Genomic DNA, 14,566 nt, shown 5'->3' on the forward strand with positions numbered 1-14,566 from the left:
GTAGGAGCGGGCGAGGGGATCGACCGCTCTGAAACCGAGGGTGAGGGGTTTCCCTTTGACGTGGAGGTGGACGGACAACCGCCGGAGGTCCCCGAGGACCGGGGAGACGTGGCCTCGGCGTCTCTGTCGACCGGGCAGCGGAGCGACGGCGTATGGGGAGAGGCGGGGGCCGGGGGGGGCGGGGGGCGGAGCCGAGCCCCCGGGCCTTCGGCGGGGGTGTCGCGGGGCCGTGACCCCCGCGCCCCGCCGGCCCAGGTACTGCACGGCTGAGGTGCTCCAGCGGGAGATGCGGTCGCTGCCGCTGCTGAGCCGCTACGCGGTGGTGGTGCTGGACGACGTGCACCACAGGAGCGCCGCCACGGACGTGCTGCTGGGCCCGCTGCGCGGGGTGCTGCGCGCCCGCCCGCGGCTCAGGCTCGTGCTGGTGCTGGCCGACTCGCCGCCCCTGCTGGCCGAGCTGCGGGCCTTCTACGGGCCCGCGCCCGTCCTGGAGGTCGGCGCCCGCCGGACCCCCGCCCGGGTCACCTACCGCGGGGACGCGCTCGGCGACCCTTTCGGCTCCGCCGTGAGGCTGCTGTTCGACATTCACCGGACGGGAGAGAGCGGCGACGTGGTGGTCTTCCTGGCCTGTGAACAGGTGCCGGGGGAGAGCGGGGGAGGGGGCGGGGGGGGGGAGAGCGGCTCCGACCCCTGACCCCCGGGCCTTCCCTCCGGGGCGTCCGAGCCCATCCGACCCTCGGCGCGGAGCCCCAGCCCGGCAGACAGTGTGGCTCTCGCCACACCTCCCGGCCGGATCTCCGAGACCGGAATGAGGAAGAGGAGGAGAGAGGGGAAAAAGAGGAGGAGGAGGAGGAGGAGGGTGGTCAGGTGTTTCTAGGGCCCTGTGGGAAATCCTCCCACGAGGCAGCCCAGCAGCAGGAGACAGATGGGGTCAGGGCATTTCTCTCTCTCTCTCTCTCTCTCTCTCTCTCTCTCTCTCTCTCCTTTCTTCTTTCCCCCTTCTCCTCTTCTCCTTCCTCTCTCCCTTCTCCTCTCTCCTTTCCCCTCTGTGCTCTCCTCTCTCCCACCTCTTCTCTTTTCTCTCCCTCTTCTATCGTCTCTCTTTCCTCTCTCCCTCCCCTACGTCTCTCTCTCCTCCCTCTTTTCTCCTCTCTCTTTCCTCCCTTCTCGCCTGTCTCCTCTATCTCCCTGCCCTCCTCTTTCCCTGTTCTCCCCTCTCCTCTTTTCTGTCTCACCTCTCTTCTCCTCCTCTCTTCCCTCCTTTTTTTCTCCCTCTCCTATTATCTGTCTTTCCTCTCTTCTTCCCCTCCATCTCTCTCTTCTCACTACTTTCTCCTCTCCTCTCCTTTATCCTTTATCTTCTTTCTTTTCTCCCCCTCACCTATCTCCTCTCCTCTTTCTCCCCGTCTCCTCTCACTCCTTGTCGTCCTCCTCTCTTCTCTCTCCTCCCTCTTTCCTCTCCTCTCCCCTCCCGTCTCCCTTATCCTCTCTCCTTTCCCTTCTCTCCTCTCTTTTCTCTTTCTCCTCTTTCTCCCTCTTTTATCAGCTGTCTTTCCTCTCTCCCTCCCCTCCATCTCTCTCCTCCCTCTCCTCTTTCTCCCACCTCTCCTTTCTTTTCTCTCCTCTCTCCTCTCATTTCTCCCCTCTCACCTGTCTCTCCTCTTTCCCTATTCTCCTCTCCTGTCTCTCCCCTCCTCTCTCCTTTCTCCTCTCCTTCTCTCTCCTATCTTATCTCCCTTCTCTTTCTCCTCTCTTCCCTCTTTTTTCTCCCTCTCCTATGATCTTTCTCCTCTCCTCTCTTTATCTTTTTCTTTCTTTTTTCCCCTCTCGCCTATCTCCTCTCCTCTTTCTCCCTGCTCTCCTCTTTCTCCCTGCTCTCCTCTCTCTCTCCCTGTTCTCCTCTCTCCTCTCTCTCCCTTCTCCTCTCTCCCTCCTCTCACCTGTCTCCCATCTTGTCCCTCTCCTCCCTTTCCTCTCCCCTCTCTCAGCCAGTCCGCAGCGATGGTACCAGTTGCACTGGGCTGCGCCGTTAAGAGGTGGAAATAGCTCCCTCGGCCAGGAGGCCGGTGTGCCAGAGAGGCCGCCAGGCACACGGCGGGAACGGTTCCACGAAGGAGAGACAACCACCGGCTTCTCGTGCCGTGACCGCCCCCGCTCACGGGGATACCCTTCCCTTCCACCGCAACCCCGACTGGGAGTCGGAGCCGGATCCCTCACGTCCACGGCGGCCCCCTCCCGGCTCCGGGCTCGGCCGCGTCCGGAGTTGGGGTGGGGGTGGGGGGCCGGCGGTCTCGCGGCGTCGACGGCGAGGACGAGGAATCCGGGAGAGATATCTCTGAATCGGACGCGTTTCCAATTTCAGGAGATCAGGAGAGCCTATGAACTGATCTGTGAGGAAGGATCGCGCCTGGGCCCAGAAGCCGGAGAGCTGGTGGCCGTTCCTTTATATCCGAGGGAAAAGTATAAGATGCTGAGGCCAAACGACGAGCCGGAAGAAGGTTCTCGGGCCCCGCGGAGGAGAGTGGTGCTGACCACCAGCTCGGGAGAGGCCCTGATCGGACCCGACGCCTTCAGATTCGTCATCGACGTGGGTCTGGAGAGGAGGAAGGTGGGCGCCTGCTGGGGGCTTACGGGAAAACCGGTGACCGGAGGGAGGGCTTGGTGTCGAGCGGCCGACTGGCAGCGGCGATCGGCCGGTCGGCGGTATTCACCGAGCGCTTATTGTGTGCAGAGTACTGTATTGCCACCTGCTGCTCTGTCTTTTGGAGAGAGAGTCGTTCCCGAGCGAGGAGAACGGTTAATTGAGGCTCCAGAATCCATCTGTTGGAATCGGTCGATAAATCAATCGTTTATTGAGCGCTTACTACGTTAGAGAAGCAGCTTGGCTCAGTGGAAAGAGCCTGGGCTTCGGAGTCAGAGGTCATGAGTTCGAATCCCGGCTCTGCCACTTGTCAGCTGTGTGACGATGGGCGAGTCACTTCACTTCTCGGTGCCTCAGTTGCCTCATCTGTAAAATGGGGATTAAGACCGTGAGCCCCACGTGGGACATCCTGATTCCCCTGTGTCCACCCCAGCGCTTAGAACAGTGCTGGGCCCATAGTGAGCGCTTAACGAATACCAACATTATTAGTAAGCGCTTGGGAGAGTACGGTACGACAGAATTAGCGGTCACGTTCCCCGTGCTGGTTTTAACCACTTGGGCCAGTCGATCGGTCCGTCAGTCAATGGGTGGCATTTACCGAGTTCCTGCCGTGGAGTGAACACTGTGCTGTCAGTGGATGAGAAACAGCGTGGTTTATCAGTGAATCGTATTTATCGAGCGCTGACCGTGTGCAAAGCACTGTACTAAGCACTTGGGAGAGTCCAACAGAACATTGTAACAGAGTTGGAGGACACGTTCCCCGCCCCCAGTGATCTTACAGTCAAGAGAGGAGCTTACAGTCTAGAGGGGACAGTGGATAGAGCACAGACCTGGGAGTCAGAAGGACCCGGGTTCTAACTCTTGCTTGCGGTGTGACCTCGAGCAAGTCATTTCCCTTGTCTGTGTCTCGGGTCCCCTCCCCCCCCCCCCGTAAAATGGGGATTCGATCGATCCATCGATCAGTGATATTTCTCGAGTGCCTGGGCAGGGCACGGTACTAAGGGCTTGGGAGAGCCAAATTCGACAGAGTCGAGAGACAAGTTCCCTGCCTACGACGAGCTTGCAGTCTAGATGGGGAGACAGACGTTTACTAGAAATTATGCATTTATTACGAATAAATATTATTTTATACGAGTAAAGGAGTCAATCCCCATTGTCCATCCGTCCTCAGACTGTGAGCCTCATGTGGGACAGGAACCGTGTCCGGCCTGATTAACTTCTAATTACCCCAGCACGTAGAGGAGTCTTGGGCACGCGCTAAGCGCTTGCTAATTTGTACCGTACTCTCCCCGAGCGCTTAACTCGGCGCTCCGCACACCGTCAGTCTTCAGTCAATACGTTTGATCGGTTGACCACCCCGCAGTTGTTTTTCTTGTGGTGGTTATCAGGCCTGGGAGTCAGAAGGAGCTGGGTTCTAATCCCACCTCCACCACTGGTCTGCTGAGTGACCTCAGACGAGTCACTTCATTTCTCTGTGCCTCAGTTACCTCAGCTGTAATAATAATAATCGCTATGGTATTTGCTAGGAGCTTATTATGCGCCAGGCACTGTACTAAGCGCTGCGGTAGATATAAGCAGATCAAGTCGGACACGGTCCCCGTCCCACGTGGGGCTCACGGTCTCAGTCCCCATTTTCCGGAGGAGGGAACTGAGGCCCAGAGAAGTGACTCGCCCAAGATCACACAGCAGACAAGTGGCAGAGCCGGGGTTAGACCCCACGGCCTCCTGACCCCCAGGTCCGGGCTCCGTCCCCTGTGCCGTACCTGTAGAATGGGGATGGAGACCGTGAACCCCCCGGGGGACAGGGACCACGTCGGACCCCATCCGCCTGCGTCCGCCCCAGCGCTTAGTCCGGTGCCCGGCGCGTAGTGAGCGCTTAAGAAGCGCGACCGTCATCGTGGTTAACCGGAAGCCGGCCCCGGCGGGACCCCCGGGGCCCCGCGTCTCTTCGGGCAGGTGTACAACCCGTGGATCCGGGCCAGCGCGTGGACGACGCGGCCCATCAGCGAGGGCCGGGCCCGGGAGCGGCGGTGCATCCCCGCGGCCCCTGCAGGTAATCCCTTTCCCCTCCCCCCCCGGACCCCCGGGGTCGGGGGCGCTGCGGACCGGAGCCCGGGGACGCCCGGCTTCCCTCCCCCCACCCTTCCTTCCAGGCCAGGTGTTCTGCCTGTATTCCGAAGAGTGGAGGCGCAGGCACGTGCAGCCGCTCGCACCCGTGCAGCTGCAAGAATGCAACCTGACCGGCACCGTGCTGTTCCTCAAGAGGATGGACATCGCCGGCCTGGGCCACTGCGACCTCATCACCAAGCCAGGTAACGCCGGGGCCCCTTCTCCGCTGCTAGAGAAGCAGCGTGGCTCGGCGGAAAGAGCCCGGGCTTGGGAGTCAGAGGGCGTGGGTTCCAGTCCCGGCTCCGCCGCTTGGCAGCCGGGTGACTGCGGGCGAGTCACCTCACTTCTCTGGGCCTCAGTCCCCTCATCTGGAAAGTGAGGGTTAAGACGGCGAGCCCCACGGGGGACAACCTGATGACCCCGTATCTCCCCCAGCGCTTAGTGATGGTATTCATTAAGCGCTCACTACGTGCCGAGCACTGTTCTAAGCGCTGGGGCAGATACGGGGTCATGAGGTTGTCCCACGTGGGGCTCACAGTCTTAATCCCCATTTGACAGATGAGGGAACTGAGGCCCAGAGAAGTCAAGTGACTTGCCCAAAGTCACACAGCTGACAGGTGGCTCTGCACACAGGAAGCGCTCAACAAATACCAACATTATTATTCTCCAGGCGCCTGCCTGGCCCCGTCTCTGCCTGCCCATTTCCCCGTCCACCTGCCTGGCCCCCGTTCCCCGGCCCGTCTCCCCGTCCGCCCGCTGCTCCGACGGTGAGCTCCGGCGCCCCGCTTAGAGGAGCCGGCTGCCGCAGCGAAGACGGCGGGGCGCGGACCCCCGAGACCAACGGGCTCTGGGCCGTGGTGGAGGCGGAGCACACCCTGGAACGGGAATCTAAGCCGGTCGGCTCGAAGGATAATCATTCGTTCATTCGATCGTACTTATCGAGCGCCTACCACGTGCAGAGCACCGGACTGAGCGCTCGGAATGGACAGTTCGGCAACAGCTAGAGACCAGCCCTGCCCAATGACGGGTTCACAGTCTAATAATAATAACGATGGCGTCGGTTAAGCGTTTACTATGTGCCGAGCCCTGTTCTAAGCGCTGGGGTGGACACAAGGTAATGAGATGGTCCCACGGGGGGCTCACAGTCTTCAGAGAAGCGGCGGGGCTCCGTGGAAAGAGCCCGGGCTCGGGAGTCAGAGGTCACGGGTTTGAATCCCGGCTCTGCCGCTTGTCAGCTGTGTGACTGTGGGCGAGTCACTTCACTGTGCCTCAGTTCCCTCATCTGTAAAATGGGGATCAAGACTTTGAGCCCCACGTGGGACAACCTGATCACCCTGTATCTACCCCAGCGTTCAGAGAAGCAGCGCGGCTCAGTGGAAAGAGCCCGGGCTTCGGAGTCAGAGGTCATGGTTTCGACTCCCGGCTCTGCCACGTGTCAGCTGTGTGACGGTGGGCGAGTCACTTCACTTCTCGGTGCCTCAGTTGCCTCATCTGTAAAATGGGGATTAGCTGTGAGCCTCACGTGGGACCACCTGATTACCCTGTATCTACCCCAGAGCGTAGAACAGTGCTCTGCACACAGTAAGCGCTGAACCGATACCAACGTTATGTTTAGAACAGTGCTCTGCACTTAGTAAGCGCTGAACCAATACCAACATCGTTATTCGTCCCCAATTTACCGACGAGGGAACCGAGGCCCAGAGAAGTGAAGTGACCTGCCCGACGTCGCACGGCTGACAAGTGGCGGAGCCGGGATCGGAACCCACGACCTCCGACTCCCAAGCCCCGGGCTCTTGCCACTGCGCCAACGCCGCTTCTCTGCAAAAAGATGATGACCGTTTTACGGGTCGTTCCCCCCTCAGCTGGGCCGGGCAGGATCCGGGGCAAGGGGCGGGGAGGGTCCCGGCTCCCCGGGCCGTCCCCCGAGTCCGGCCCCGTCGGCCCCCGTCCCTGCGGGAAGTCCGGACCGCCGGGAGCGGGCCGGGGCCGGGGCCGGGCCGGCGGGCGAACCGCGAGCCTCCTCGCCGACGCCGTCCGCCCGTCCTCCCCGCGGGGTCTCCCCCCCCGGCCCCGGCAGCCCCGGCCAGCCTGATGCAGGCGCTGGAGGACCTGGATTACCTGGCGGCCCTGGACGACGAAGGGAACCTGTCCGAGTTCGGGATCATCATGTCGGAGTTCCCGCTGGAGCCGCAGCTGGCCAAGGCCGTGCTGGCGTCCTGCGAGTTCGACTGCCTCTCGGAGATGCTCACGGTGGCTGCCATGGTGACAGGTACCCTTCCCTCCCCCCCCCCCCCCCCCCCCCCCCCCGGGGTCCCCGCAGCCCACCGGGCAGCGCGCCCGTCCGGGCCGGGCGGCTCGGCGGGCCGGGGGGCGACGACCCCCCCGACGGCCGAGTGAGATCGCCCGTCGGCACGGGGGGAGCGACGCCGCTCGTGGGGACTCAGAGCGTTAGTTGGTGTGAGAAGCGCCGTGGCCTCGGGCTGGGGCCCGGGCCTGGGAGTCAGACGACGTGGGCTCTGCCGCGAGTCTGCCGAGCGACCCTGGGCAAGTCACTTCGCTTCCTTTCGGCCTCAGTTCCCTCATCTGCGGAACGAACAGCGCTCCGCACGTAGGAAGCGCTCAATAAATACTACTGAGTATCTGTGGTCCTTCGTGATTAGGCTGTGACCCCCACGTGGGACCCTTTAGCGGCTTGGCTCCCTGGAAAGAGCCCGGGCCTGGGAGTCAGAGGATGTGGGTTCTAATTCCAACTCCGCCACCTGCTTGCTGTGTGACCTTGGGCAGGTCGCTTCGCTTCTCTGTGCCTCAGTGACCTCATCTGGAAAATGGGGATGAAGACTGTGAGCCCCACGTGGGACAACCTATCTAACCCAGCGCTTAGAACAGTGCTTGGCACCTAGTAAGTGCTTACCGAAGACTATTAGTATTGTCCTAGCACTTAGTACAGTGCAGGGCATCTAGTAAGCGCTAACAAAAAACAAAATTCTTTTGTTTCAGTGTAAGGTATCTAGTAAGCGCTAACAAAAAGCAAAGTTTCTTTTTTTTTTTTTAGGAACCATCAATCTCATTTATTGAGCACTCCCTGTGTGCAGAGGACTGTACTAGACACTCGGGAGAGTACAATGTAACAGACACGTTCCCTGCCCGCAACGAGCTTACAGTCTAGAGGGGGAGACAGACATCAATATAAAAAATGAATTATGGATATGTAAATAAATGCCATGGGGTAGAGGGAGGGGTGAATAAAGGGAGCAAATCCAAGAACGTTATTATGAACGTTCTTGGGAAGCAGCGCGGCTCAGTGGGAAGAGCCCGGGCTTCGGAGTCAGAGGTCATGGGTTCGACTCCCGGCTCTGCCACTTGTCAGCTGTGGGACTGTGGGCGAGTCGCTTCACTTCTCTGTGCCTCAGTGACCTCATCTGTAAAATGGGGATTAACTGTGAGCCTCACGTGGGACGACCTGATCGCCCTGTATCTACCCCAGCGCTTAGAACAGTGCTCTGCACATAGTAAGCGCTTAACAAATACCAGCGTTAAACATTAAACGTGAATAACCATGGTATTTTTTACGGTACTAAGCGCATACACGTCTAGCACATAGTACAGTCCCTGGTACGTAGTAAGCGCTTAACAAACCCCATACACAGTGTTAAGCCCTGGACTAATTATAAGCTGTCAGATCAGAATTCTCTAAGTCAGACTTCTCTAGAAAGTGGCAATTTTGACTTTTCATCACTTGAGAACGCTGCCAAGCTGAATTTATTTTTGTCGAAACCCTCCGACATCAGCTCCCCGATAATAATAAAAACAATGACGGTTTTTGTGAAGCGCTGACTACGTGCCGAGCCCTGTTCTGAGCGCCGGGGTGGATACAGGGTAAGCAGGCTGTCCCACGTGGGGCTCGCGGTCTCAATCCCCATTGTACAGATGAGGTCACCGAGGCACGGAGAAGTGAAGTGGCTTGCAACAAGTGGCGGGGGCGGGATTAGAACCCGCGACCTCTGACTCTCAAGCCCGGGCTCTTTCCACTGAGCCACGTGCTGCGATGCTAATCGATCAATAGGATTTATTGAGCGCTTATTTATTGAGCAGTCAAATCCATCGGGGGTAGTTATTGAGCGCTTATGCGGAGCGCTGTAGTAAGTGCCTGGGAGAGGACCGTAGAACAGAGTTGACTGACTCGTCCCCCGCCCACACGGAGCTTAAATCTAGAGGGGGAGACGGACGTGAATAGACATAAATAAATTATGGATGGGTACAAAAGTGCCGTGGGGCTTAGAGAGGCGAATAAAGTGAGCCCGTCGTTGGGCAGGGATGGTCTCTGTTGCCCGACTGTCCATTTCAAGCGCTTAGTACAGTGCTCTGCACAGGGTGAACGCTCAATAAATACCACTGAATGAATGAAAGGGTGCAAGTGAGGTGAACATCCCCTTGATTCGATGGGTCTTGACGATGTTTTTGTTCTGCTCTCATTCGCTCTGCCGTCCGTCTCCCCCGTTTAGACCGTGAGCCCCTCGTTGGGCAGGGATGGTCTCTCTCTCTTGCCAAACTGTACACTCCAAGCGCTCGGTACAGTGCTCTGCACCTAGGAAGCGCTCAATAAATACGATTGAATGAATGCAGAAGGGGGTGGAAAAAGAAGAGATGAGACCTTATCAACCAGTCATTCAGTCATTGGTATTTATGGAGCACTTGCTAAGTGCAGAGCAGTGTATTAAGCGCTTGGGAAAGTACAGCAGATTTAGCGGACACATTCCAAAGCAAGCTTACCGTCTAGAGTGGGAGACAGACATCAGTAGAAGTAATCCATATTATAGAATTCATTCAATGGTATTTATTGAGCGCTTACTATGTGCAGGGCACTGTACTAAGCGCTTGGAGTGGACAAATCGGCAATAGACAGAGACAGGATATACATTAAGGGCTGTGGGGTTGAGGGTGGGGCAAACGTCAGATACCCAAAGGTCACAGAAGACGATGCAGAAGGGAGAGGGAACACTGTTCTAAGCACTTAGGAGAGTACAATAATAATAGTGGTGGTATTTGGTAAGCACCTACCCTGTGCCAAGCACTGTTCTAAGCACCGGGGTAGATACGAGGTCACCAGGGTGTCCCACGTGGGGCTCCCAGTCTTCATCCCCATTTGACAGATGAGGGAGCTGAGGCCCAGAGAAGTCAAATGACTTGCCCAGAGTCACACAGCTGATAAGTGGTGGAGCTGGGATTAGAACCCACCACCTCTGACTCCCCGGCCTGCTCTTTCCACTAAGCCACGCAATACCACTGGTAGATATAGTCCCCGTCCTCAAGGAGTTTACGGTCTAACTAATAATAATAATGTTGGTATTTGTTAAGCGCTTACTATGTGCAGAGCACTGTTCTAAGCGCTGGGGTAGACACAGGGGAATCAGGTCATCCCACGTGGGGCTCACGGTCTTAATCCCCATTTTACAGATGAGGGAACTGAGGCACAGAGAAGTGAAGTGACTCGCCCACAGTCACACAGCTGACAAGTGGCAGAGCTGGGATTCGAACTCCTGAGCCCTGACTCAGCCCTAACTGGATACAGACAATCCGTCGGTTGCATTTATTGAGCGCTTACTGTACTAAGCGCCTGGGAGATTGCGGTATAGGAGTCGGTAGGCATTTTGCCTGGCCGCCAGCCGGTTATTAGTCTAGAGCTTGCAGGGACCCCGTGCTGGTCCTTTTACAGCAGCTGCTGGGGCACGGCCTAGTGGCAAGAGCCCGGGCTTGGGAGTCGGAGGACGTGGGTTCCAGTCGCAGCTCCAGCACCTCTGCTGCGTGACCTTGGGCAAGTCACTTTACTTCTCTGGGCCTCAGTGACGTAAAATGGGGCTGAAGACTGTGAGCCCCACATGGGACAACCTGAGAACCTTGCATCTACTCCAGCGCTTCGAACGGTGCTTGGCACATGATCAGCGCTTAACAAATACCGTCGTCGTTATTATCATCAGCGGGGGAGGCAGACAGGTGTCCATTCCAAGCGCTTAGTACAGTGCTCTGCCCATAGTAAGCGTTCAATAAATACTACTGAATGAGTGAACGTGAAGATAAATTACGGCTATGTACCTCAGGACACCCTGACGACCTTATATCTACCCCGGCGTTTAGAACAGTGCTCGGCACATAGTAAGTGCTTACCAAATACCACATTATTATCATCATCATTGTATTGTACTAGGAAGCGGCGTGGCTCGGTGGAAAGAGCCCGGGCTTTGGAGTCCGAGGTCATGGGTTCGAATCCCGGCTCCGCCACCTGTCAGCTGTGTGACTGTGGGCGAGTCACTTCACTTCTCTGCGCCTCAGTGACCTCATCTGTAAAATGGGGATGAAGACCGTGAGCCCCACGTGGGACGACCTGATTCCCCCGTGTCTACCCCAGCGCTTAGAACAGTGCTCGGCACAGAGTAAGCGCTTAATAACATTTAAAAAAAAAAAATTATACTGTCCTAAGTGCTTAGACCAGTGCTTCCTCTCCCTTTTGCTGGGGCTGAGGGGGAGGAAAATAGCCACGACTTCCAGGGTACAGATAGGAGTACAAGGGCGTTGCAGAAGGAAGGGGCATTTGGAAAGGAGGGCTTACTCTGGGAAGACCTCTTGGAGGAGTTGCCATTTCAGGAAGGTTTTGAAGACTTACTCCTCTTCCAGACCGGTCCACGAGCGCGTTGTGGGCAGGGAACCTCTCTCCCGACTCCCTTCCGTTGCACTCTCCCAAGCGTCGAGTACAGTCCGCTGCACAGGGCAAGCGCTCAATTAATATCCGCGGGGAAGCGGTGTGATCTCGTGATGACGGCGTTCATCCAGCGCTTTGGGGCTGCCAGTCTTAATCCCCATTTTCCAGATGAGGGAACTGGGGCCCAGAGAAGTGACGTGACCGGCCCCAGGTCGCACGGCCGATAAGTAGAGGGAGCCGGTTTGGATGGAGGGGAAAGGGAGGATTCTAGAGATGCGAGGGTAGAAAGAACAAGATCTGGTGACATCGAATGCGTGGGTTAAACGAGAGAGACCAGTTGAAGACGTCTGAATCAACTTTCAGTATCGGTATTAAATTACAGGTGGGGAAGCGGTAGAGCCGAAAGACATCCGGATAAGTGCTCCGGGGGGGTTGGACATCCAAGCGTTTCTACCTAGGCGGGGCGGAAGGGAGGACAACTAGGGAGGGGAAATGAGACACTCGGTCGGGGGAGACCTCTTCGAGGGGGTGATGATAATAATAATAATAATGTTCGTTAAGCGCTTACTATGTGCCGAGCACCGTTCTAAGCGCTGGGGTAGATACAGGGTAATCAGGTCGTCCCACGTGAGGCTCCCAGTTCATCCCCATTTTACAGATGAGGTCACTGAGGCACAGAGAAGTGAAGTGACTCGCCCACAGTCACACAGCTGACCAGTGGCAGAGCTGGGATTCGAACTCATGACCCCTGACTCCCATGCCCGTGCTCTTTCCACTGAGCCGGGGGTGATTGCAGTAGGGCTTTGAGAGAGGGGTGGCGGTCCGGTCCGTCAGAGACGAAGCAGGAGAGAGTTCAGGAGGAGAGTGGAGGCGGAGGCTCCAAAACTGAGCCGGGCAGGAGAGCGAGGTGCGGACCGGAGAGGGGAGAGACAGGAGGCGGTTCGGCTGGAGCGGAAGAGTCGGATTTATTAATAATAATAATAATAATAATGTCGGTATTTGTTAAGCGCTTACTATGTGCCGAGCACCGTTCTAAGCGCTGGGGTAGACACGGGTATCAGGTCGTCCCACGTGGGGCTCACAGTCTTAATCCCCATTTTACAGATGAGGGAACTGAGGCACCGAGAAGTGAAGTGACTTGCCCAAAGTCACACGGCTGACGAGTGGCCGAGCCGGGATTCGAACCCATGACCCCTCTGACTCCGAAGCCCGGGCTCTTTCCACCGAGCCACGATTTAGGCCCGGCGGGCGGCACGGGCGCTTGGGAATCGTGCCGCCCACCCGCCCCTCTCCCTCTCCGACCTCCCAGCTCCTCCGTGCTTCTCCCACCCGCCCCGGGGGCAAGAGGAAGCCGCGTGGGCCAGCCGCCACAGGTTCGTGCACCCGGAGGGAGACCACTTCACTCTGGTCAACATCTTCAACGCCTTCCAGGAGGCCGGCGAGGGGCCCCGCGGCCGAGGTGAGAGGGCCGGGAAGCCGGAGGAGAGGAGGGGAGAGGAGGGAGGAGGGAGGAGGAGGAGGGAGGAGGAGGAGGGGCCCCGGGAACCCCGCGGTCTGTGGCGCCACCGGTTCCGCCCGGGCACCGGCCCTCTCGGCCGCCGTCCCCGAATCCGGGAGCTCGGCCTCCGGGGAGACCACGGTGTCCGCGCGGGCCCCGGCCCCGCGCCCTCCGCTCTCGCGCAGGCCGGGTGGAGCAGTGGTGCCGGGACCGCTTCCTGGACTGCGGAGCCCTGCGGGCGGCGGCCGCCCTGCGGGCGGAGCTCGTGGAGATCGCCAAGCGCGTCGAGCTCCCCTGGTCTCCGCCGGCGTTCGGCTCCCGGGAGAACGCCGTGAACCTCAAGAAGGCCCTGCTGTCCGGGTTCTTTATGCAGGTAGCGGGGAGCGGGGGGCGGTGGTCCCGCCACCCTCGGAGAGCGGCCGGGGGCCCGGCCCCCGGCGGCTGGCCCTCCTCCGGCTCCCGGGCGCTTCCGGCCCCCGTTCCCGCCCAAGCCCTGGCTTCTCTAGGTCCCCCGCTGAGGGAGGGGAGGCGGGGGACACCCTCCAACCCGAAAGACAACCTCAAACCTGGCGGCGCGGAGGCTGGAACCCCCAGGCCTGGCTCCTCTCCGCTTCCCCGAGGACCCCTCTCCCGGGGATCCGGCCACGACCGACTCCCTGGGGGCTTCCCGCCCCGCTGCCGGCCCTCTGTCGGTCCCTGCCCGCGCTCTCCGCGCCGCGTGCCTCCCTCCGCAACTTTTAAGACGGCACCGCCCGCCCCGGCCCTCCCGGATAGCCAGAAGATCACCCTTCCGCCCGTCCCCAGCCTCGCCCGCTCCCGGAAGCGAAAGAGCGGAGCGTCGGGCCGGGGCCGGGGCCGGGGCCGCGCCGACCTCTCCGGGTGGAGCGGGGGAGTGGAGCCCCGGGAGGGAGGAGGGGAAAGATTCCGGGCCCTAAAGCTCGGGTGGCCGGCTTTAGGTCACTTTCGGGGTCCAAACCCGCTCACGCGGAGGCTCTCCGTCTCTCTCCCTCTCCCCGCCGGCCCCAGACGGCCCGGGACGTGGACGGAGCGGGTAACTACCTGACGCTGACGCACCGGCTGGTGGCCCAGCTGCACCCCCTCTCCGGCTACCGCCGCCGCCGCCGGATGCCCGAGTGGGTTCTGTTCCACGAGTTCCGCCTGGCGGAGAGGAACTACATCCGCGTCGTCTCGGCCGTCACCCCGGAGCTGTGAGTTCCGGCGGAGGGGGAGGGCGCCCCGGAGGCTGGCGGCGGAGGGTTCCTCCGGCGGCCGAGCCTGCCGACCGTCCCCCCGGAGCCGGGGCGGAGCCGGGTCCGGTCCCTTCCCCCGTGCCCCGTCCAAACGCGGCGGTCCGACCGTACGGCACTCGAAGGACCGGCCGCTCCTCTCCGACCTGGCTAAGGTGCTCCGGGCCAACAGGTCGAGACGGGGGCGGCTCCGGGAAGCAAGTCGGGAAGCGGCGTGGCTCAGTGGAAAGAGCCTGGGCTTCGGAGTCGGAGGTCATGAGCTCCACTCCCGGCTCTGCCGCTTGTCGGCTGCGTGACCTTAGGCAAGGCGCTTCGCTTCTCTGTGCCTCAGTTCCCTCATCTGTAAAATGGGGATTAACCGTGAGCCTCACGTGGGA

At 59.5% G+C, this 14,566-nt stretch overlaps 1 protein-coding gene across 8 annotated transcripts in view; it reads left to right on the forward strand.

Annotated features, from left to right (window-relative positions):
• The window catches only part of DHX32 (DEAH-box helicase 32 (putative)), a 40,273-nt gene that overhangs the window by 25,130 nt on the left and 577 nt on the right, over positions 1-14,566 (forward strand). For all 8 annotated transcript variants that reach the window (XM_029059952.2, XM_029059944.2, XM_029059951.2 and 5 more), the window contains 8 exons: positions 256-637; positions 2,363-2,608; positions 4,598-4,694; positions 4,795-4,953; positions 6,828-7,019; positions 12,754-12,903; positions 13,128-13,315; positions 13,969-14,150. In XM_029059952.2, coding sequence (XP_028915785.1) covers positions 256-637; positions 2,363-2,608; positions 4,598-4,694; positions 4,795-4,953; positions 6,828-7,019; positions 12,754-12,903; positions 13,128-13,315; positions 13,969-14,150 — 1,596 coding nt within the window. The remainder of the gene's footprint in view (positions 1-255; positions 638-2,362; positions 2,609-4,597; positions 4,695-4,794; positions 4,954-6,827; positions 7,020-12,753; positions 12,904-13,127; positions 13,316-13,968; positions 14,151-14,566) is intronic.

Source organism: Ornithorhynchus anatinus, chromosome 3 (genome assembly GCF_004115215.2).
Source record: "Ornithorhynchus anatinus isolate Pmale09 chromosome 3, mOrnAna1.pri.v4, whole genome shotgun sequence".
Classification (NCBI taxonomy): Eukaryota; Metazoa; Chordata; class Mammalia; order Monotremata; family Ornithorhynchidae; genus Ornithorhynchus; species Ornithorhynchus anatinus.